Source organism: Amblyomma americanum, chromosome 4 (genome assembly GCF_052857255.1).
Source record: "Amblyomma americanum isolate KBUSLIRL-KWMA chromosome 4, ASM5285725v1, whole genome shotgun sequence".
NCBI classification, from domain to species: Eukaryota; Metazoa; Arthropoda; class Arachnida; order Ixodida; family Ixodidae; genus Amblyomma; species Amblyomma americanum.
The window spans coordinates 82,159,407-82,184,126 of record NC_135500.1 but is presented as its reverse complement, the minus strand read 5'-3'; the positions used below and the strand labels follow the sequence as shown (position 1 = coordinate 82,184,126).

Here is a 24,720-nt window from a genome sequence, read left to right as displayed (position 1 = left end):
CAATACAGTCGAGCACACTCATAACAAACTTGATGGTCGCGCGGATTGCGTTCGTTGTATCCGAGTATTTGGACTCCTCATTTTGAAGCCAGAAATGCGAAATTCAAAGAAACTGGCATTTATTTCTTATAAAGATAAAATTCATTATGCACGTCAGCTTCTTCGAAGGAGACTATGCCACGGTGATTTCCAAGCCATCAAATCGGTCATACTTTATGTTTCTCGCTGAGGCCCTAAGTGCCGAAAGTTAAGCTGCTTTAAAAATAGGATATACCGTATAAACGCGTGTAAGGGCCACACCCTGTATTCCCAAAGGAAATATTTGAAAAAAAAAAAATCCGTGTAAGGGCCGCACCCAAACTTTCCAGGAAACACTCAAGAATAGCCTTCGAAATACATGCGCACAGGAGCTTCGAGGTGCCGCCCATGGATGGCGCCCGAGGCCGCAGGTCATCATCATCATCTTTTCTTCTGCCGTGAGCTTCTGCTACAGTACTTCCGCTATCCGTATCGGCATCGGTATCGCCAGGTCTAACATTGTTCTGTTCTGGCTGTCAAAGCATGCGTTTTTTGGTGGTTGTGTTAGCGTGGTCGCTCGGCATAGTTGTTGCTCTCGTGCGCTTTCGTTCTTCACTTTTTCATGAACTGCCTCCGAGCATTGTCACTGTTGCACGATGGGCAAGCACCTCAACAGCTACACGGCGGGCTTTAAACTGAAAGTAGTGGAGTTCACTCTCGAACACGGCAAGCGTGCCGCGGGCAGAAAATTTGACGTGGACGAGAAGTGTGTCCGGCGGTGATGCAGACAAAGGGATGCGTTGAAGAATACCAGCTCCAAAAAGCGCGCTTTCCGAGGCAAGCCATGCAAATTTCCTGAAGAGCTGCTATGCTATTCAATGGAAGTGCGGAACAACGGCTACTCGTTGACAACGGACATGCTGCGCGTGAGGGCACAAGCCTTGGCGCGTGCTAAAAGCATACCGCACGAGGACTTCAAGGCTAGTGCCGGCTGGGTACGAAGATTTCTGAAGAGGAAGGACCTATCATTTCGGCGAAGGACCACGCTGTGCCAGCGGCTGCCCCCCAACTACACCGACAAGGTGCTCAGCTTTCAGAAGTATGTCATCGGTCTGCGTCATGAGCACAACTATATATTTTCGCAGATAGCGAATGCTGACCAGGCCCCCGTGTGGTTCGACTGTCCCGAGAGCTGCACAGTTGAACTGAAATGAAAGAAGAGTGTTTTCGTGTGGACAACCGGCGCGGAGCGCCAACGGTGTACCGTTATGCTGTGCGTCACCGCGGACGGGCGGAAGCTGCCCCCCTATGTCATCCTGAAAAGAAAAACGATTCCTAAAGGCGTTTTCCCCAAGGGAATTGTAGTTCGCGCCCAAGAAAAGGGCTGGATGGACGATGAGCTTGTGCTCGACTGGGTAAAAAGCGTTTGGGAGAAGCGCCCAGGCGCCATGCTGGCCCGACGATCGCTCCTCGTCTTGGACAGCTTCCACGGTCACTTGACGGGTAGGGTTAAGGAACGCCTGCGCGGTATCCGCACAGACATGGCCGTGATACCGGGCGGCCTCACCGGCATGCTGCAACCCCTGGATGTAAGCGTCAATCGGCCTTTTAAGGTTGAATTTCGAAGGCAGTATTCGGAATGGATGGCCAATGGCAATCACGACGAGACGCCGACAGGGCGGCTTAAGAGGGCACCGCTCGCGACTGTGCTTGGATGGATTTTGTCCGCGTGGAATTCCGTGCTGACCGACATTGTAACCCGGAGTTTCAAAGTGACCGGAATTTCAAACAGTTTAGACGGGACCGAAGACGACTTTCTGTGGGCTGAACATTCACCTGAACACAGCACCAGCTCGGAGTCTGAAGACTCCGTGAGTGATGCCTGAACGGTAAATAAATGCCGCGCATTCCAGATTGGTTTGCTTTCACATGAAAAAAAAAAAAAAATGTTTTCGAAAATCGCGTGTATGGGCCGCACTTCGAAATTTGCCCCCCGAATCTGGGAAAAAAAGTGCGGCCCTTACACGCGTTTATACGGTAACTAACTGTGGTTAAAGAGTTAACGGCAACTAGTTACTTGTCGACATTCTGGTCATCGTCATCTGATTCTCGGCAGTCAGGCAGTGCTCATATTTCGCGTAGTATGGCTTCATCAATGTGTGACTTTGCAATGCCTATGTCATGATCCACACCAACGAAGTCATCCCAGGCGAAATCATGTTCATCCACGTGTGCATCAACAGCGTGTTGTTACGAATCCACACGTGTATAATCACGAGAATGTTCATGAGCATTCTCAGTCGTTCCTTGCTCCATAACGCATGCTTTACGGAAACAATTCCTGATGCATTCTGCAGTCAGTCCTATACACATGGCCTTAATTTCTACAGCAGCGAATAAAGATATCAGAATCACAACATGTATCGCCCTCTGGTGCGTGAATTGCTATCAGCATGAGCTATTGGATAATGCAGCGATGATAAAACACCTTGAGCGCGTGTGAGTGATGTCCATGTCCAGTGGCTGAATCCTCACATGGTGGTGAGAAGAATGTTGCCACTACAGTCAGAGAAAGGCAACACATGATGCATTGCAAAGTTATCAAGTACGAGTTGGAGCTCGTATTTTATTTACTGCGGACTCAACAAGCCACTCGGCGAGCAAATTGTGCGCAGTACCCATCACACTACTGGAAATTATGCCTGGTAGCACACTTGTTGAATGAAAGCAACAAAATTACGCGTTACCTAGGCCTTTGTGTTTGGCCTGTAGCGTACGAAAACGTAGCTTCCAAAGCATCACACTGCACGGCACTTGCCAACGACAGTGAGCCGCCGCCGGTCACTGCTGTTCCTCCTCGTGCCCAGTAGGATGCTGACGCAAAAGCTTGCTGTGTCTTTCAGCAGCGTAAGTGTCGCCTTTCAAAGCTTTAGTTTTCAACAGCAGCATCTGGTAAGACTGCCATTTTGTCGGCAGTGTTTCACCATTTTTTTTTTAATTTCATTTCTGGGCCGCCACGTTCTTTTTTGAGGGAGGGTGCCCGGAGACGCTCTTCCATCTCCACGTGAGTTTTTGGACGGCGAAGCCAAGTTTACAGCACCTCTTTGTTCGCTCTGAGTTATGCCACCGCGGTTGTTTGTTGTATCTCAGACCAGTCCCATTGCCTTAATGCATATTTTGACTAGCATTGCCCTCGTTTGTAATAAGCGAGTGTTTGTTATAACTGCGGCCACTATAAGTGGGTTTGACCGTATAATGAAGTAGATTCTGCTGCACTTTTAGTGTTACGAAATTTCATTGCTGGCTGGAAACGAACCTGAGGAAAAATTGTATCACGGGTGCGAGTGGTTGAGCGGAGCGCGCATTGGAGCGCATGTAATATGGGCACCGCCCAGCTTTCACATACAGTGTGCTTAGGCAGACACAAATACGACGGCAATTATAGTGGTGAACGCGCCACTGGCCGCGCCAGCTGGGGTAGTATGGGTAGGCTGGCTCTCGCTATCTCGTCCAAAATTGGTGCCGAATGTGATGTGCTGCCCATGTTCAAAAGTAGCGCGCCGTGTTTATCATGTTTACAGATGCCCAAAACTTGGTAAAAGGACTGGAAGGGTCAGTGCCGTTGCTGCACCAGTCAGCTGTGAAGCCCGTCGCGCTCTTCACACCTGACAGCCTTGCTTCTCACTCGGACAACATGCGTATGTGCAAGAAGACACACACTCGGGCTTACGGCGGAGTTATCCACTGTGCATTTTTGGTAGATTCTTAGCACGTTAGGAGACGAATTTCGATGTAGCAAAATTTCAGTATTACAAAGTAAACTGCCGATTTTACCGACCTGTATACGATTTGTACCAACTTGTATACGACTTGTGTACTGACATGTACGGTTTAACTGTATATGATTAATAGTGCAGCAGATGTCCATTACAACAGGTGCGCATGTAATGCGCATGTACAAGAAGTGGGTGTTGCACAGTTGATAATAGCCGTGCTGTCTGTACCTGACTCCTTTGTGTTGCTTTTGCAGTTGACGGACAGAGAAGCACTGAACAGCCCCACAAGTGGTGTTGTTGCCAGCCATGGCAGAGGGCAGTCATGCAGCAGTCCGAACCAGGTCGAGCTAGCAGCTGAAGCTAAGCCTGCAGCCAGAGCCAAGCCTGCAGCCAGAGCCAAGCCTGCAGCCCAAGCCAAGCCTGCAGCCCAAGCCAAGCCTGCAGCCAAAGCCAAGCCTGCAGCCAAAGCCAAGCCTGCAGACAAAGCTAAGCCAGCAGACAAAGCCACTGGCACTGTTCGCAAGGTGCCCAAGCGTACACCTTGCTACAAGATCAACCTGGACTTCCCAGATGGGGTGAGTCACCCAAAGAGCTGTCACCAGTGCTTCCACTTCTGTGCCATTCGGCATCAAATGAGGTTTTCTGCCCCATCCTAATGAAAATGGCCAAAATTGCACCAAAGTGTGACAAACGAATATCTTCCACAATGATGATGCTAATGTCAAACCCTCTGGATCATATATTGTGAGCCGCTAAACACCACCGCTGCATACGGGCATATACAGAGAGCGAACGTGCTTGGCGCCACCGTTCGGAGTGCAGCCCTTGCTGCAGAAACCTCGTCAAGAAAACAAATTGGAGTCTGTCGGACCCCTTCCTATGAAAAGGAAGAAAAATGTGAAAAAAGGAAGGCGAAAATTTTGTCATCACCGGTCGCCAGAATTTTAGGTAGGGTGGTTTCAACGCCTGTAAAGCATGCTTGCACATCTTTTTTAATATACCTCTATACAGTAGAAGCCCTCTATAGTAAAGTACCTTGGACCAGCAAAAATCTTTACTATATCAGGGTCTTTACTATACCAGTTATTGTTGATGGCATTGCTGTGAGGATGCTCTCTGGTAATTCATTGGCTAGTTATTAAACACTGTGTTGGTTTATGAATGAAACACTCACAAATACCTTCCATCCTGCTCTTATTGTTCCTTTATGTGATAATTATTTATTTTCAGTTACCACGTTTCATGTTTTCGTTTTTGTTAATGTCTTGAGGAAGTATTGCATTTGCACAAATACAGTGCAGCTACAGATATAACGCAAGTTTGATTTCACGTGAAAACAAAAGTTTAGCGTGAGCACGGCGTCGTTTTCCGCAGCCTTAGAGTCGTTTAAGAGGCAATATAGTGTGACACAGTCGAGGCGCTGCGGTACCGCTCATGCAGTGCCGCCACCCACCCGTTTCTTGCTGCCGCTTCCCTGTGCTTCCCGCTGCCGTTCTGCGAATGTTCGCCCTTTTCTTCCGTTCACTGCATTTTTACTGGCCTTCCCTTTTAAGCGACCTGCGCTGCCTCCTTTCCGCGCTCATAGCCCACTTCACCTTCTTTTTTTTCCTTGCGCGCCGCGCGCTTTGCCTCATAATCCCAAGGGCTTTCAGAAGTTGGCTTCTCCTCACAGCTTCCGAGCTTGGTGGTGAAGCTATCTAAAAAAAACAAAAATAAACTCGGATTTCTTATCTTTGGTATGCATTTACCATCAAATGTCGGCCTCGCGTAGGCCGCGCTGTCATCATACTGCGGGAGGTACAGCGCCACGGCCAGACCCTCTTTACTATAGCCGTTTTATTTGAGAGATATCTTTACTATAACCGAAAAGAAATGTACGCTCGTCTATGGGAGGTGAAGTGGGACCGCATTTTCACTTTACCATATCCGAGTTTACTATAGCGGGGTTCTACTGTATCGGCAAACCTCACCACCACTTGCCGGCACAGCTCTTCAAAGCTTGCTGCCATCCTCATGATGCCTCATGCTAGTATTGCTAGGATGCGCTGCTCGAAGTGCCGTGTTTTCGAATGCAATGACACTGTGGCTTCCTCGTTAGGCACACCTCCAGGTCTACTTCTGGTCGAAGTTGTATTGGGTGTCATTTTGTGTAAACTGACCTTGCCGTTGCATGAATTTTTCGAAAACTGGCAGATAAATACAGAAGTCTCTGTGCGTAGTACAGTAGAACCCCGCTATAGTAAAGTTGAATATAGTAAAAGCTCAGATATAGTAAAGTGAAAGTGCAGTCCCATTTTACCTTCCATAGATGTCTGTACATTTCTTTCTCGGTTATAGTAAAGATTAAAAAAAAAAAGGCTGTAGTAAAGAGCATCCGGCTGTGGTGAGGCTGGTGACGTACTTCCTGTGGAATGATTACTACGCAGCACGCATGAGGCCAACATTCGGAGTCAAATGGATACCAAAGACGATAAAATGGTGCTTTTTGAGATAGCTTCACCACAGCATTCGGAGGTTGAGGAGAATACAACTTCTGAAAGTCCCTGGAACCGGGAGGCAAAGCGCATGGCGCTGACGGAAAAAAAAGCAACGCTGGCTATGAATGCAGAAAGAATGCGGCGTGGGTCACTAAGGAAGGAAAGAGAGTAATTGTGCAATGAGGAGTAGAGAAGGGAAGAAAATGGCGAAAGTTAGCAGCACGGCAGCACAAAGCACGGGTAAGCTGCGGTTTTGCTGCGCTTTACTGCCATGCGCGTTTCTAAACTTATTGCCTCTGAAATCGTGCTGAGGCTGCAGAAGACGATGCCATGTCCACGCGAAGCTTTGGTTTTTATATGGAATGAAATACTCATTATATATGTACCCGCATTGTGTTGGTGCAAACGCAGTACTTCCCAAGGTGTAAACAAGATTGAAAACGTGATAACATGAATTGTGATAACCGAAAGTAAATAATTATCACATAAAGGGACACTAAAAGCAGGATGGAAGGTATTTCTGAGTGCTAATATAGCAAAGACTTGCTGGTCTGAGTGACTTTAATATAGAGGGTTTCTACTGTAATTGTAAAACAGTGGAGACAACAATATACAAACAAGCCAGCAGGCAATGTTGTGGATTCAGAGAGCTACAAAATGCAGGGTTGCCTGTCATCTACAGTCGAGCCCACTTATAACGAACATGAGCGTCACGCGGCGTGCGTTCGTTAAATCCCGAAGTTCGTAGTAAGTGGACCACAGCTCTAGACGGTTGCTTGTCAAAACACAAATTTTTTTCTTTGCGAAAAATTCCGTGATGGACGTCTGTTTTTGCAGCGCAGATCCAATGAGGGAGGTTTCCAGTTTTTTTAAAGGGGGGAAGAGGGTCTTAGAGAAAAATTTTTAAATATTGGACTTAGCATAATGAAAACTTCAGGCATTATGTATTTTAGTGTGCTGATTTCAAATATGGTGTCCATTTTTGTGTATATTATGTCGTTTGTTATTAATTCAAGAATTTCGGTAAAATTATTCTGACAACTTTTTGAAAAAATTGGCCACTCAGATTCAAATAATTTTTATCCCAGTGGATTCTACTGTTATTAATGCTTGCAATAAGGGTACTTTCTGTGTTCTAGCCCTTCTGTAACCAAAGTTACAATGCGCTGAAGTTCACATAAAAGTGGCGAGGAAAAGGGTGATTTTTATTTATGCCGTTTAATATTTTCACATTTTGTTAAGAGTGCTGTTAATGGTTTTATTGCAAGCTCCAATCATTCAGCTTTCAAATAAAACAAGAATGGTGAAAATCGCGTTAACCAAAGCTGGGAAAAGCTTGTCAGCAGTGTGTAGGTTGGTGCAGGAAATGAAACTGAGAAAAACGCAAGAAACGAAATCAAACATCTTGAAGCTGTGTGAGCACATTACTGTGCTTAATTTTCCAAACAGCCATTTTCTAACCTATTTTCGCAAGCTCTCTTGTCAAAATTGCATCTTTGCATGTCGATTTCTCGTAAACTACACGGTATTCAGCCATGAAACTTAAAATTAAGATGGAAAATGATGAGACTTATCCAACTATGACCAAATTGAAAAGTCAATTTTTTCACAATTTTTTAGTCCCAAAGACCCGCGTCCCCCCCTAAAGCAGGAGCGTGCTCTTCGCCGAGGCCCTTGGCATAGACAAGTTGTGTGAGGCGCTCTATGTAGTCCATTGTTATAGGCGCGCTTATGGGTGTTGGCTCCGAAGTTTCGTCCTCGTCTGATTCCTCCACGTCACACTTGTCCCGCACTTCAGAAACGATGCCCTCGTTCGTGCACGGTTCCGCAGTGTCGGCGTCGTCATCGACAAGAATAAAATCATTCCAACCAATGTCATGACCTCCCATGTCGGAGCCGACGACACATTCGCATTTTCATAATGGCCAGCCTACCTTTCATTGTGCACCTGACAACGCATCAGACGCACAAGACTGCATATCACAGGCAACAAAGACTTTTATTTCATCTTTTTGTGGAAGCGTCGTAACGAATGAAAGAATGACATTATTTTAGTCAGGCGCTGCGACTGAACTGTGTTGCTAGTGGCTTCATCTGCAGAAACAGTAAAGCACTTGAGCGCTTGCTTGCTGAGGTTTCTCTGAGCGCAGTAGAGGCGCAGTTTGTTGCAACAGTTTAGCGCGTCTTTGCACGAAACTTCTGCTGCGCTTTCACTTCCTTCGTTGGGCTCATCCTCGGATAGAGGCTCATCGCGACCGCGCACTGCTGCCACGATGTTTTCGTCTGTGGTGGCTACTTTGCACACAACGCTGTTGGCGTCAGCGGCGACGAGCTTATCTCGTGCCGGTCCTTGAAACGCTGAATACAACTGCTCAATGGTTTGAAACCATCACGCCCCAAAATGTTTACAAGGCACCTGGCCTTGGCTTGCAATACAGTTGAACCCGAATATATCGAACCCACATATTTAAAATGATTGGCTATATCGAACACAAAGATTATCCTCTTAAAAACACTATGTAAAAGTATAGGAAAGTTGTATAGTATATCGAACTCCAGTTTCGCCGGCCATTCGATATTTCGAACGCCGCACCAGGTCCCTGGAAGGTGTGCTTTCCCCAAATACACTCGCATCTTCAGTCGCACAACGCACGGCACAGAAGCGAGCGGCGACGTATGCAAGCCATGCCTCCTCGAGAAAGAGAGAAAACCGGTCGTAAGTGAGGGCAGCGCCTCCTCACTCGCTGGTGATGGAGATGAGAGAACTGCAAAGAGCCGGGCGATGGTTGCGCCTGCAGCGCCCCACGACTGGCACAACTAGTACCAATGGCGCATTTCTGTTGAGTTTTTTCCCTCTGTCTCCTTCATTTTCTTTTGTGCCTCTGTCATTCCATCACCGACTCTGCTGACTTCTCGACTCGACTGATGCCAGTCGACTTCATCGGCCGGTGCGCAGCTGTCGCATTTTTCTTGTGCACATCTTTGTTTCAATGTGCCGATTGTAACGTGCATGATTACTGTCATCTAATGAGCTCTGCTGCCTACGAACGTAAAAAGAGAGAAAGAATCTGGACTTCGCAACAAAGCTTGAGGTGATCCGACGTGTCGAGAATGTCGAAAAGAAGTCCTCCGTGGCACACGCATTCAGCATTCCGTGGAGCACTCTAAGTACGCTGGTAAAAAACAAGCAAGACATCACGCTCAAAGGCGGTAAGCAAAGTCACTCTGCAGTATGTCGTGTGCGCCCTGCTGCTTTCGACAAAGCTGAGGAGGTGCTGTATGCGTGGTTTCTCGAAGTCCGAGCAAAAAAATCCCTGTGGACGGCCCCGTGTTAATGGGGAAGGCGAAATGGTTTGCCACGGCTTTTGGCGAAGAGAACTTTTGCGGTGGCACTAGGTGGCTGCAACTGTTTAAAAACCACTACGGCATTGTGGGAAAAGCCATTTCAGGCGAAAGTGGGGCTGTCAGCAGCCAGAAGATGCAGCAGTGGCTTTCAAAGAAGTGGCCAAAGATCGCTGCAAAGTTTTTGCCTGCCGAGGTCTTCAATGCAGACAAGACTTGTCTCTTAGCAAATGCTGCCGAATAAGACGCTCAATTTCCGTGGGAGCTCATGTCACAGCGGGAAAATGAGCAAAGTGCGTGCGACGGTTCTGCTTGCAGCAAACATGGATGGATCGTGGAGGCTGCGTCCGTTTGTTATCAGAAAGAGTATGTCACCACATTTCAATAATTGCAAGCCGCTTCTCGTCTGCTACGGTCGTAATAGAAAGGCCTGGATGACACACCAACTTTTTGTTGAATGGCTGCAGGCTTAGGGCGCTGAGTTGGGCAGGTCAGGCCACTGGGTATGCCTTCTGTTGGGCATCTGCTTGGCCCATCAAACGACTTGCCAGCAGCAGAACATTGAACTGAAGTTTCTCCTGCCAAACACCACAGCGAGACTGCAGCCCATGGACCAAGCTATCATAAAGGCTTTCAAGGTAGGCTACAGACGGCGACTTATTCAGCGGCTCTTCATAAACCTCTGCTTGGGAACTGATCTCAAGATTGAGCTGCTTGGTGCCAACTAGATGATTGCTGGCGCTTGGAACAACGTAAAACAGGCCACGGTAGCCAACTGTTTCAGCAAGGCAGGCCTTGAAGTGGTTCGAGATGAATGCCTTTAAGCTTCGATGCTTTGGATGACGACGATGAATGCTTTGGAGGACGCGTTTCGCGACTTGTCCTGTTTTATAGGCGTCGTCCTGTCGGAACTTGCTGTTGAGGACTTCATCAACGCTGACAGTGAAGTTTCAGGGTGTAGATAACCTTGCTGATGAGAACAATGTAGCCGGAATAGCTGGCGCCCAAGAAGGCAATTTCAGCGACGACGAGGACAAATTTGTTCCAAAAGAGAGTCTTCCGTGCACAGCCGCTGAGCCTCAGCGTTTAGCCTCATTTGGCATTGTTGCGCCGAAATCGGAGGTACTGGGCTGTCGCACCTGGACAGTCACAAGAAGATCGTGACTAGCGTTTTCAACTTCATCATTCACAGCAAAAAGCAGTCGAAAATTAGCTTTTTTTTGTGTGTGTGAAATAATGTGCTTTCACGTTGCGGGCCCAGACTTTGCAGTTCATGACACTTGTGATCGGTAAGCCACAATTTGTCATGATCTCTAGTGCAGTTTAAGACTCTGTCTGTATATTGAATTTTGGCTAAATCGAGCTATTTCCCGATCCCCTTAGAATTTGATATATCTGGGTTCGACTGTATCGAGTCACTCACTGGAACTCTCTGCGCTCAGACCTCTCGAAACCGTTCAAACAAAGTGGCGACATCTCCGTACTTTGACGCACGAATCCGCTTCCTTGCAAGCGACGTGGAGTCTTCCTGCAGCTGTTGTCGCAACTTGTTGCTGTTCCTCCAAAATGCGGACACAGTACCGTCGGTGACACCATACTTTTTTGCCACCGTAGCCGTTTTCAAACCGCTCTCGACGGCCCTCACAATGCTCTGCTTGGTTTCGAGAGCTTGCAGTTTCCTGGCTTTCGGAGGAGCAGGCGCCATCGGAACTGGACAGCCGAGGCCGGAAGTCTTGCTCACGTTGTCAACTTTTTAGCGAGAGCTACACTACACTACCCAGGCTACCCAGTCGAGCATTTCGCCGTGAGCCTGGGAGACCGATAGTGCGCATGCTGCGCGAAACCAGAGAGGAGGAGCAGGTTCGCGGCGCATGACGTCAGAGTTCGCCGCCGCAGAAGTCATCGCCTGGCACTTGGTCGCTCTGCAGAGAAAGAATGAACATTGGAAGGCTAAACAAGCGGCACAGAGGCCTGAGCAAAGAGAAAAACTTCTTGCCAAGCGGAGACACCAAGAGGCAGAGCGTAACAAGTGGCGCATAGCAGGCATGATTCCTTCACACGAAAAGCAAGATGAAGCAATGGCATCAACATCATCAACTGAAGTGGAGGATGTAAAGGGTCGTCGTATAACTTACTACACGATTAGACCAGGGGGGAACTGCAGCTCTCGCTACGTATATCCTGGCATAGCTTAGCTAAGCCGCTGCCAATTTCTTTTTTTTTTTCTTTTTTTGCTACATGCCGGGACACTTATCTCGCTCATGGGCTCAGGCGGGACAAGACACTGCCACACGTGCACGTGGTATGAGCAGCACTTGCAACGTCATGGCGTCATGCCCTTGCGCACGCCGCTGCCGCGGCCGCCGTTCCAGCATGCTCGTCTGGCTGTGCCATCACGTGCTTTCAAGTTTTGCCCAATCAATGCGCCCACCAGAGGTGCATCGGAGAGTGAGAGGAAAAGCGCCTGCTTTGCGACTTCTATTTTTTTTTTTTTTTTCTATCCTCTCCTGCCTTCTACCTTGCCTTCAGCCACGCTGACAATTCTCACCGCCCCGACTGTTGCCCCCTTCTTGCACAATCTGAGAAGCACACTCCTTGCGCCCGCCGGTACCGATGGGACCGCGCTGGTGCGCGGTCTTCGGTTACGAGCTGCCGCGTATTAAGCGGTACGCCTCTGCATTGACTTCTATGGGAAGCGACGCCGTTGTCACAAAAAGCCGCATACAATGCAGTCCCGCATTAAAAGCAGTTATATTATAAATGGTCTGAGCTGTGCAGTCCATGACTGAAAAATTCGGACGCCTTATTTTTCGGGCGTGCTTGATTATTCAGAGTTTTTCACGTCACAGCAACATGGCCCATACAGCCAATGTATAAGAGTGCATGAAACCAACTGACTGCTCCATTTTTGGGACCTCGTTCGCACTCGCCGCCAGTACCCAAGCCACCGTATAATGCATGCAGTGGAACCTCATTAATTTAAACTGCAGGAGAGTTCAGAAACTTGATCAAACAAAACGAAATTCAAGCTTTAAGAGAGCCTCTTAACTTGCGATGCTGATATTCTGCACGAGTAGGCACATTGCGCCCGCGTGGTTTCAAATCTGTACTGTTCTTGAATGAGTCAGAGTTCGTGGAACTCCTCCGTGCCGAGTCTTGCATACTGAATAGGGAGAGAGGTAGCAGCGAAGCGCGTGGGAGGCATACTGCTTCACGGAAACGGCGAGTGCGGGAGGAAAGGGTGGTGCATTTCAAAGCGAGGTCAGCGTACCCGTGGCAAAACGCACCGAAACCCCGACTTTTCTATCGTAAAACTGCAAACAACTGGCGTTTTGATGACAGGCAAGACGCCTCTCGTTATGTGCAAACTACCGCAGAGTGCATATCGCCGAATACGATGCCGATTTTGGCTCTAGTCGCTTGGCCCAACGATGAAGGCCAACGCCGACGAAGCACTTGCTTCAGCTGTTTCTCGGTTCTTATTGTTTCGCCATCTTCATGTTCTTGTTCCGGGCCCATCGTACTGCGGGTGCAGCGCAGTTCTCGCAGCGGCATGTTCGTTTTCCCGTTTAGACTTTGTTCCAACCCGTGCGTTCATCGGCGACATGCCGAGGGCAGCACAGCCAGGCCGAGCTCGTGAAAGCAGTCGCCGCCTGTCTGTGCACATCTTGCGCGGCGAAATTTAGTCATGAGGAGCTTTAGAATGTGTGCAGTACTACTGACCGCTTCCTCCGGCATATTGATGTTTGTGATTTTATCGGTGAAATTTGATTTCCGGACTGCCTGATTTTTCGGTCGTTTTTGCGGTCCCAAGAGAGTCCGAAAAATCGGTCGTCGACTGTATGACAGAGTCTGGAAAACCTGTCAGCAGTTTTTATATTTGAAATCAGCTGTATAGATATGAAGAATCATATGGTAAGGGCTTGAGACTTTGATGCTTAGTGCACTTTGGCTTGCTGCTTTCTGAACATTGCCTAATGCATGCTCGGAAACATTAATTTTTATTTTGTATTATTTTTACTTCATTTTACTTAGTGAATTCCATAAACCATGTTTTTTCGCATATGCTATTCAGCACGAACCGATTTCTTCTTCTTTTTTTTTTACTACTTCATTTTTAGATGCGAGCTGTTCACTTCAATTCGAAAATATTCACTTCTTTTCATATCCACTTCGAACAGAAAATTCACTATTTGCACATGCCTATTAGACATGTTGACTTAAGTGCACATCATCCTCTACCAGTGTTCAGCTGTACTTGTAGCAAGTAGCAATGTTGTACTCTTATGTCTTGTCAGAAGGCTGACTTCAGCTAAAGTGCTTTGTGAAAAATGGTATGAGACAGTTCCTGTAAACTTTTTCCTGCAAAGTGTGCGACTCTACGGCTCTGAGAGCACTCATGGCTTAATGCTTTGTGTTGTGTAGACGGCGCTGGTGTGCTCTGCCTGCCACGAGTCATTTACAAGCAAGGATGCCGTCACCCAGCATCTTCTGGAGGCCCACTACAACCTGGTGAGTAGCGGCTTTACTGGTGCCATTGGCTGAGGAATGAAGCCTACACCAGCAGTGCACTGAACTACTCTTGGTGTGTTGATTACAGTACAGTTGATGCCAACTGCATTTTCAATAGCGTCAGTGCATCACTAGCTTGCTTGCTGCATAAACATCCATGATTTAAAAAGGGAAGAGTGTCTTTGACCAACAATTTTGATTATTGGAGTCACAATTATGAAAGTTTTGGGGAAGATGTATTTCAGTGCGCTGATTCCAGGTGTGTCACTTTTATAAAGCAAGTTTTTATCCTGTTATGTAACCAAGGTATGTAATTTTTTCCCTACAAACTTTTAAGAAATGTGTTGCAGAAAAAAAAATTATTGGTTTTAGGGACAGGAAATGATGCAGTAACTGTCTCTCATATCTAGGTGGACACTGGAACCATGCTGTAAGGGAAGGGATAAAGGAGGGAGTGAAAGAAGAAAAAAAGAAGGAGGCGCTGTATTGGAGGTCTCCAGAATAATTTCGACCAGCTGGGAATCTTTAAGGTGCACTGACATCACATAGCACAGGGGTGCCTTTTGCGTTGTGGGGTGGGGATTGAGCTTGGATACTCTGGCTCAGTAGACAAGCGCCTTAACCACTGAGCCACTGTCACTTTTATAAAGGAAGTTTTTATCTTGTTATGTAACCAAGGTATGTAATATTTTTCTGATAAGCATTTAAGAAAAGCATTGCAGGAAACTAGCTAAATTGCATACCTCTGGTTTTTTCTGATATCTGGAATTGCAATAAGGGCAAAATTATCACTCTCCTTCTCACAAAACTGGAGTTCTTGGGCTTTAAAGTAGCCACTTCAAAAATGAGGGAAAAAAAAAAAAAACTCCAGTTAAAGCCTTTGTTACTGTTATAGGTAATATATACTCTCCCTGGGTAGCATTTCATACACTTGCTGCAGGTACCAAGCATTTGGTAAGAATCATTGAATTCGGGTGTATTAAAGCTGAGAAAAGATAGTGAGGCACTGAAAAAACACAAACATAAAATAGCAGTGAACAGGGTACATGTTGGCAAACCACTGCTGTACCAACAAAAGGGCTTTATCACACAAATGAGTGCTTCGGAAGACGCTAGGCAGCTACATTTGTCACTTTTTGCACGGTGCCAAAACGCAATCCTTCAGTTGATTTCGATGGTTAACTGCCGTGCACATCCGTTCGTTTATACGTCTCGCAAATTCATGGTTGCAGCCATTGCTGTAAACTGGAAATCTTTGTGGTAGCTTTTTTTCGTGATTTTGGTTGTGGTAAGGGCTGGTAATGAAAGCTGCAACAATGCTATGCTGCTGACAACTGAAGGTGCGCTGACACATCGGTTCGCAGCCTAGCAAGCTTAGCCAACCAATCTATTGCATGTTGTTACCACTGCCAATGACCGCAGATCATAGATTTCTTTCACCCATTTCATATCTTTTCCACTTGTGGCGAATTTATCAATGCTTCGGCTCCCCTCATTCTCCGCCGCTCCAATTTCAACTTTTTATGAGGATGAAGTTTTCAAAATAACCACACATATGTGACCGAAAGTGACTGGAAGTTCAACTAGCCAGTTAAAAGTGCTCGTTTAAAATATTTAACAACCTAGGGCGCAGTTTACCACTCTTTAATGAAGATCTCTTCTCAAAATATTGTGGCCTCACCATTCAAGTTGGGCCCAGCCAAACGTAACACTCTGTATTTGGCTTGCGGTTTTGATGTTGCTGCACATTACAACTTCGCACAGGCTGAAGATCAGCTCTTGTTTGTCTGTTTCTCTTCCTTTTTCGGCTCTTTTGCTCAGACGTCTCTCTCTCTTTTTTTTTTTTTTTGCCTTGTATGGTGCTCTTTATTGTGATCTTCATTAGCCCTTTCCAGTGACGTGTACTTTCTCCAGCGACTGCTGCTCCGGTCAGCATAATACATACACTTCTACACGATGCAGAGAACCTATAATCACGTGTGAAAGTTGGTGAGCCTTTTCTGGCGACTTTTTCATGCTCGCATCCTCCTCCGTCGTACTGCTCCTGCGTATACTAGTTCAGAGATGCCCACTGGTTAGATTCTTTCAGCCGGCAGGCAGCTGCCATGGCCGCGGCCAATATGCGACGCCACTCTGGTGAGTCAGGAAGCTCCGCTACCAGCGGTGGGGCCGGCGGAGGATTGCTGAGCTTTCAGCACGCAAAAAGTGACGAGAGGAGAGGGAAAGGTGTGAAGACACTGAAATTCAAATTTTGGCTACAGATAACTCAGCTTCTCCAAAGCTCATCAAAAAAATTCTTGCTGGAGGATATTCGTGAAGCGGCATCCTTTAACATCACAGGTATGCCGCACCTTTATCGCAGCCCCTTTCAGAGCCCCTTTAAAGTGCGTTTTTTTTTTTTCTCAGCTTCGCTAGAACTTCAGCAGAGCTTATTTAGAGTGTGGTATCTCTCGAAGCACTTTCCTAGGTGGAGGTTAGGCTTCCTCTCGCATGCCTCGCCAAAAAATGCCGTCTCTTCTTCCACCTTTTGTCATTCTGTCACTGCAGAACTGTGGAAAATGGTATCAGACAGTGCCTGTGAGCTCTTTCTGCAAGGTGTCAAAGGAGGCACATAGTTATCTTTATCACTGAAGTCGTCTTCGATTTCTACAAATCTTTCGACAACTGTTCCTAGTAAACGCTTGTCGGAATGATAATCATGCAGAGATTTTTGGGCTCCAATTCAAGCCCTCAAAACCATGCATAATCAAAAAACATTTTTGCATTGGTATAGTGCTGCCATTTCTCAGAAGGAAAGCCAGTAGCCAATTTTGACGCTACAACATTTCTAACCAGATGGCGCGCCATTTTTCCTACAGAAATAGCAGCCAAACGGTGTTGGGCCATGCCCGACAACTGACCGGACGCACACTTTTCCACTGTCGGGCGATGCCCAGCAAATGACCGGAAAGGGTTAAAGACCGCACCAAATCATTACATTGGACTTAGCTGTGCAAGAACACTGCTGGGTACAGAAAGAGATTTTGCATGTGCGTCCCCGAAGGCAGTGCTGAACATGTGGTGTTTTTTTTTCACAGGCGAGAGTGAATGACGAGCGGCCCCTCAGCCCGGAAGAAATGCGATCGGCCCTGCTGCAGGCTAGCGTGAGAGTGAGCCGCTTCACTTGTCGTGAGCCAGGATGTACGGTGTCATATGCTGCGTACATGTCATACTACACGCACATCCAGCACTGTGGGCCACTTGCCAACATATTCTCCAAGAAGAGTGGCACGGAGCCTGAGGGGGAACCCGGCAAGGTAGGGACACTTGAATGTTGAAAGTGAAGTTCTTTAGTGATAACTGCAGCCAGTGAGAATAAATACTGGAAAAAAGTTATAACTTGAGGAGCTTGCTGGCATTGTAGCTAGTGCTGGAGGCAATGACGCGTGCCAGCACCCACCTGCTGCTTACTTCCATTCCTGGACAGCCCAGCACTGCAGCAAGAGGAAGCCCCATATTGGATGCTGGGCATTACAGTTGAACCTCAGTTTAGCTAAGCCAAAGGAGCCCCGCAATTTCTTCGTTATAGCTGTAGGTGACCTTGGCCACAAATGCCACATGCCAGACAACATGGTTGGCATTTTATTCACTGCTGTTTTGGCCAGCGTGCCCATGTTTCATGCGGGCAAGCCATCCAAGACGGTTACTGGCAATGGAATCTCAGCTGCATGCTCGCTTTTACTGCAACTGATATTATATTCCACACCTAGAAAATGGGGCTGACTTTCTGAATAGATCCCTTCAGGTCCTCTATGACAGTAATCCTCCAGGACCTGTTTTGAAGGCACTTAATGAAGCCTATGCGTGGAAGAAATGACTGCTTGTTGTTGAAGCTCACGTATTCCATTAGTGAAACCATATTTGGCCGCATCAGGGGTCCTCAGTGCACATGTATAGGGCTTCATTTGAGGTATAAGATTGTAGGTAACAAGGTGACCTGTTTTCCAAATTTTTGCCTTGCTTTGTAGGTGATGAAGCCGATACGGGCTGTGGTAAGAACGGCTTCCCAGCACGATGCACAAGCACAGTGATCACAACAGCACCTCTACATGGCTTCAGCATGACAGTTTTGTTTGGGGGGGAATAAGTGTGACGGAATGAATGCTGTTTGCGATCGCACAACAAAATGAAGCTATGTTGCACATGGCAAAACTGCAGAAATTCAATGAGCTTGGTAAATCTGTCGATGTGCAGCAGGCCATGTACCGGAGTTTAAGGAAGGATGTGCACGCCGAAGCCGAAGTGGGGTTCATCTGGGGTTTGTTGTAGTCCTTTTTAGAAATATCTTCTCATGAAAACAAGATTTTGTATACATGAGCTTCTATGGGAGCTTCTCTGAGAGGAATAACGGGTCCTTTGTTATATCTATGTTAAATCGATATTGAGGGAACTGGAACCAGTGTGCCTCGATCACCTTGATAGCGATCCACCTCCCCCTTTCCCATGACACACCAAATCAAGTGGGAATGAGTCAGCACTAACTAAATATCCATGAAGGAAATAACGATGATGCAATGGAATGAAATACCAGCAGCAATGGCTGCACTGCGGTGAATTCTTCTCAAAAGGTCAAAGCGTGCAATAAACCTTATGTTGCCGCATATAAGTAGACCTTTTTTTTTTGCAAAATTCTAATGTTATCACGTGCAATATACTGTTTATTGCTGCATATATGTCGGCCTTTTCTTTCTTTTCTTTTTTACAAAAACGACCATTTGAATATGGCGGATCGACGTTTACGCGGCAAAGACCTTTTTGTGGGCTGTCACATAGTGTTGCCTGCGCTGTGGGTAGTATGTGTCCGTGCCGACGCCCTTTCCTGGAAGGATAAATGGAGTTCCGTATGTAAAAGAAAAAGGCTGCAGTTTGTTTCTAAATTGGTTGCGGTAAAAAAAAAAAAAAACGCATTGCACATTATTTACTGATTGTTTGTGCTAGTGGTCACTTTTCCAGTTAAGAGATTAAACTTCCGGTAACCTCCAGTGCGCACCGGAATCCAAAACTACTGAAAACTTTGTTTGGTTTGCTGCCAGCCGGCCAAGCCGCATGCAAGGGTGCCGTTTTATTATCTTTTATCTCCATTTACCTTTGACTGCTGGTTTTCCATTCACATTGTTGCACATTTATTGCTTTGAGCTGCGTATGTGGGGGTTTTTTTTAGGACTTCTTTTTTTTTAGCTTGACCCAGTCTTTAGTTCATATCTAGACCATCATTGTGAAGTGGTATTGATGGAAAGGCAGTAACTTGCAAGCAGAGAAGCTTGTTTGTTGCTTGTGATGCATCATATCGTATGGGATGAATGCTAGTGATAGATTTTTCTTCGTGCAAGCTAGTGCGCTCATTGATCACTCTCTCCATGACAAGAAAGAGGGCTGTAATTGGAAGTATTTGAGAAAAAGCTCGCTAGATTAATCTAGAAATGCAAGGCATGAAGGCCTGACCTTGGGAGAGGAATGAAGCATGCAAATGGCACTCCCTTCTCTCAGGTTGAAAACATCTTGAAAAAATTCATGGTTGCCTTTCAGGAGTGCAGATGTAGGCTGCAGCTGTATGATTAATAATGCTGCAGCTGTCCATTACAGGAAATGGGCGCATTGGAACCGTGAGAGGTTCGCTTTCGGGCTGTCTGAAAAAATGCCCGTTTAAAAGTCAGCCTTTATTTCGTGCTGTCTGTATCTGACCCCTTTGTGTCGCTTTTGCAGTTGGCAGGCAGAGAGGCACTCAAGAGCCCCACAAGTGGTGCCGTTGCCAAACATGGCAGAGGGCGGCCATGTAGCAGTCCAAACAAGGCGAAGCTATCAGCCAAAGCCAAGCCAGCTGACCAAGCCAAGCCAGCTGACCAAGCCAAGCCAGCTGACCAAGCCAAGCCAGCTGACCCAGCCAAACCAGCGGGCCAAGCCACTGGCAGCAGTGGCAAGAAGCCCAAGCGTGTGCCTTGCTACAAGATCAACCTGGATTTTCCAGATGGGGTGAGTCACCACCAAAAGAGCTGTCAGTAGTGCTTCTACTTCTGCGCCACCTGCGCCATTCTGTGCCACATGAGCGTTGCTTTGCCAACCAGATAAATGTTACCAAAATTGCGCCAAAGTGTGCCAGATGAATATCTCCGGCAATGAAGATGCTAAAGTCAAACCTTCTGGATTAGTTATTGTGAACAGCTAAGTACCGCCAAGGCACATGGGCATTATATAAAGGGAATTTGCCTGGCACCATCATTCACAGTGCAGCCCTTGCTGCAGAGACGGCCTCAAGAAAAGAAATCGAAGTTTTTTGGACCCCTGCGAATATTCAAATTTAGTGGACTTTTGGATTGTCGAAAAGGAAGTAAAATGGGAAAAGCAAGGGGGATTTTATCATTGCTGGTCGCCAGAGTTTCAGTTGGGGCGATTTCACCATCTGCAAAGCTTGTTCACGCATTTGCCTTGACATGCAGTCGTGAGCAAAAGTAAACGATCAATTTATTTCTTTTGTCGTTGGGACCAGATGAATTTAATTCTCAGAATCGCCGGCCATAAACGTGTAGTAGTGCCTAGCTTACGATAACAAGTCTAGATGCGACTGCTTCGGATTCTGCCCATGCGGCGGGGCTCTATAACCGCTCATTCTAGAGCCCATTCGATAATTCGAACTTTGTTTAATTCGAACAGTTGTCCTGTCTCCTTTGAGTTCGAATTAACCAGCTTTTACTGTATATAGTTTATTTTTACAAAGGGGCAATGGGAGAATTAACAAATCTAAAAAATTTGATCGTTATAAGTACATATATGAGGTATCGTTATAAGTGGATTACACTATAGCAAAAGTTTCAGCTGTAACTCATATCTTGTAAAAAGAACAGCTAAATTATGTTTATAATGACCTTTCACTGTCATTATGATATTTCTTGTGTAGTCCAGCAGTTCCATGAAACCTCGTTAATTCGACCGCCATCAATTCGAAAATCTTGTTATTGCAGACTGCCGACATGGTCCTGGCCAATACTTATTTTAAAGGTATTTGTCTCAGACAAAAAAAAAAAAAGTTCAAAGGAGCATTAAGTCATGTTACGTGCATCAAGGCGAAAGCCTTTGTGTCGTCCTTTTGACCTCTGTAGTTCAACATGATCACCTCACGCTTCTCGAATTAGTTTTGGTTTCAAGTTATGACATACTTTACCTTTGTTATAGCTGGTGTTTTCGTTATATCCGGTTTCAAGTTACGACGTACTACACCTTTGTTATATCGGATGTGTTCGCTATATCCGGTTTCAAGTTGTGACACATGCCTCCTAAAACACCTTCGTTCCGTTGAACTAGGTGGCTGAGTGGTTAAGGCGATGGACTGCTAAACCATTGGGCTCTGCCTGCATGGGTTCGAATCCCATCCTCGTCAAAATTTTTTTCTTTCATTCTATTTGATTGACAGGTGGAGCGGGCACTTTCTAATTACGCACAAATTCTGTCCACAATGATGAGCCTATTAAAGGCTTTCGCCCTAATAACGTTTCTGGAACACTTGCATCTCATGGTCTCTGTTTGATGTTCTTCCTGCAGGATGCTATCGCAGCACGCGCACAACCAAAAGCTTCAGTGCCATGCATGCCGCTGTAGCTTCAGCAAATGGGGCAAAGCTTGAATGCAGTCTTTTTTTTTTTCCTTTTTTTTCAATAGCCTAGTGTTAGAAAAATACATACTATCGCAAAATCGTCTGATCACGCTTTGATACTGCAATCACCTTTTGAAGTGAACGATGCTGAACACTGGTGACATGCGTGTGGCTGACCGCATTCTTGTGTTGATGATAGATAGAAGGGCAGGTGGGGGGGCAGGCAAGCAGGCAGGCAGGCAGGCAGGCAGGCAGGCAGGCAGGAAGGCAGGGGAACAAAGGAATGTATATAAAATTTCAACTCTCCCAGAGAAATCTGTCAAAACATTTTTTTCTATGTAATGAACCCTTCCCGAAATTAATGTTGATTTTTCTGGAAAGAAAAGTGGGGTAGTTATGCGAGTAAATAAGGTGTTCCCAAGATTTTTTTTTTTGCACATCACAATTATTTATAATATTTGCTTCTATTTTGCTTCAGATCAAAGAACCACTCTTTGTATAACCCTACATTTCAGTTACTGGATCGGCGATCTCAAAGCATTAGACATGCCTACTTTAGTGTAGTCCATCATCTGCTGGTGTTTGGCCGTACTGGTTGCATTGCTCCATTGTTTAGTGTTGTCAAAAGGTAGACTTCAGCTAAAATCTAATATGCTTTGTTGAAAATGGTACGAGACAGTGCCTGTAAGCTTTTTCTGCAAAGTGTGCGACTCTAGGGCTCTAAGAGCACTCGTGGCTTATTGCTTTGTGTTGTATAGACGGCGTTGGTGTGCTCTGCCTGCCACGAGTCATTTACAAGCAAGGATGCCATCACCAAGCATCTCCTGGAGGCCCACTACAACCTGGTGAGTAGCGGCTTTACTGGTGCCATTGGCTGAGGAATGAAGCCTACACCAGCAGTGCACTCAACTACGCTGGGGGTGCTGATTACAGTACAGTTGCTGCCAACTGCATTTTCAACAACGTCAGTGCATCACTAGCTTGCTTGCTGCATAAACATCCATGATGTAATAAGGGAAGAGTGTCTTTGACCAACAATTTTGATTATTGGAGTCACAATTATGAAAGTTTTGGGGAAGATGTATTTCAGTGCGTCGATTCCAAATATGTCATTTAATTTCATCTAAAGCAAGATTTTATCCTGTTATGTAACCAAGGTATGTAACATTTTTCTGACAAACATTTAAGAAGTGTGTTGCAGGAAACAAGCTAAATTGCATACCTCTGGTTATTCCTGATATCTGGAATTGCAATAAGGGCAAGATTGTCACTCTTTTTCACAGAACTGGAGTTCCAGGGCTTTGAAGTTGCCACTTCAAAGACAAGAAAAAAAAGGAGAAAAACTCTCCAGATAAAGGCTTTGTTACTGTTATAATTTATACTCTCCCTGGCTAGCATTTCATACACTTGCTGCAGATACCAAGCATTCAGTAAAAATGCTCAAGTTCAGGTGTATGGAAGCTGAGAAAAGTTAGTGAGGCACTGAAAAAGCACGAACATAAAATAGTAGCAAACTGTGTACATTTTGGTAAACCACTTCAGTATCAATAAAGGAGCTTTATCGCACAAATTAGTGCTTCGGAAGGCGCTAGGCAGCTATGTTTCTCACTTTTTGCACTGTGCCAGAATGCAGTCCTTTAATGGAATTCGGTGCACGTCCATTTGTCCATGCTTCACTCAAATTCATGATTGTAGCCACTGCTGTAAACTTGGGACCTTTGTGGTAGCTTTTCTCGTTACTTTGGTTGTGGTAAGCACTGGCAGTGAAAGCTGCAATAATCCCTTATGCTATGCTGCCAACGACTGAAGGCGTGCTGACATGTCGGTTTGCAGCCCACCAAGCTATTGCGTGTTGTTACCACTGCCAGTCACCGCAGATCATAGATTTCTTTCACTTGTTTCATAACTTTTCCACTTACAGCGAATCTATCGATGCCGGTGGCTCCCTGCTCAGACTTCAACTTTTCAGGATAATGGATTTTTCAAAATGGCTACACATATACATGACCGAAAGTGACGGGAAGCTGAACTAGCCTGTAAAAAATTGTGGTTTATAGTGTTTATGAACAAAGGGCACCACGATATTGCTTACTATGGAGTGCAGTTTAGTACCACACTTTAATGAGATATCTTTTCAAAATATGGCGGCCTTACCAAATGTTACCATTCGAGTAGGGCCCGACCAAACCTGAGAGTCTGTGCTTGCCTTGCACTTCTACAGTTGCTGCACATGACAGCTTCTAGCAGGCTGACAATCAGCTCTCATTTGTGTTCCTTTTTTCTTGTACTGTTTTTCATCTGGCTTTTCTCTTTTTTTTTTTGCCTTGTGGGTTGCTTTTCATTAGGATCTTCAGTAAAGACCCCACCAAATCATTGCACTAGACTTAGCTGCGCAAGAACACTGTTGGGTACAGAAAGAGGTCTTGCATGTGCATCCCTGATGGCAGTGCTAAATGTGCAATGTTCTTTTTTTGTTTTTGTTTTTTCACAGGCGAGGGTGAATGATGAGCGGCCTTTGAGCCCGGAAGAAATGCGATCAGCCCTGCGGCAGGCTGGTTTGGGGGTGGCCCGCTTCACTTGCCGTGAGCCAGGGTGTGAGGCGTCATTTGCCTTTCACGCATCATATTACAAGCACATCCAGCACTGTGGGCCATTTGTCAGCATATTCTCCAACAAGAGTGACAAGGAGCCTGACAAGGTGGGGGCACACGATTATCGAAAATGAAATTTTTTTTCTTGATCGATAACTGTGGTCGTTAAGGATAAACTGTTAAAATGCATTGTATTTGGAGGTATTGAAACTTGGGGAGTTTGTAGGAATTGTAGCTGGTACTGGAGTCAGTGATACACACCTACACTGGCCTGCCGCTCATTTCCATTCTCCAACATTTATGGACCAGGTATATGGATTGTTTGGACTGTTCGATTGTTCGGATCATTTTTCGGGTCCCACCGAGTCCAAAAAGTCGCT

At 46.1% G+C, this 24,720-nt stretch overlaps 1 protein-coding gene and 1 non-coding gene across 8 annotated transcripts in view; both read left to right on the top strand.

The window, feature by feature from the left end:
• LOC144128082 (uncharacterized) overlaps positions 1–24,720 on the top strand; it is a 180,823-nt gene that overhangs the window by 61,297 nt on the left and 94,806 nt on the right. For 5 of the 7 annotated variants that reach the window (XM_077661152.1, XM_077661150.1, XM_077661149.1 and 2 more), the window contains 6 exons: positions 4,049–4,369; positions 14,039–14,125; positions 17,203–17,421; positions 19,868–20,134; positions 22,508–22,594; positions 24,241–24,447. In XM_077661152.1, the coding sequence (XP_077517278.1) occupies positions 4,049–4,369; positions 14,039–14,125; positions 17,203–17,421; positions 19,868–20,134; positions 22,508–22,594; positions 24,241–24,447 (1,188 nt within the window). The remainder of the gene's footprint in view (positions 1–4,048; positions 4,370–14,038; positions 14,126–17,202; positions 17,422–19,867; positions 20,135–22,507; positions 22,595–24,240; positions 24,448–24,720) is intronic. The other 2 variants (XM_077661154.1, XM_077661153.1) reach the window with 2 other exon arrangements.
• TRNAS-GCU (transfer RNA serine (anticodon GCU)) lies at positions 21,455–21,536 on the top strand. Its single transcript has one exon. It is a non-coding gene; the product is annotated as a tRNA-Ser (tRNA).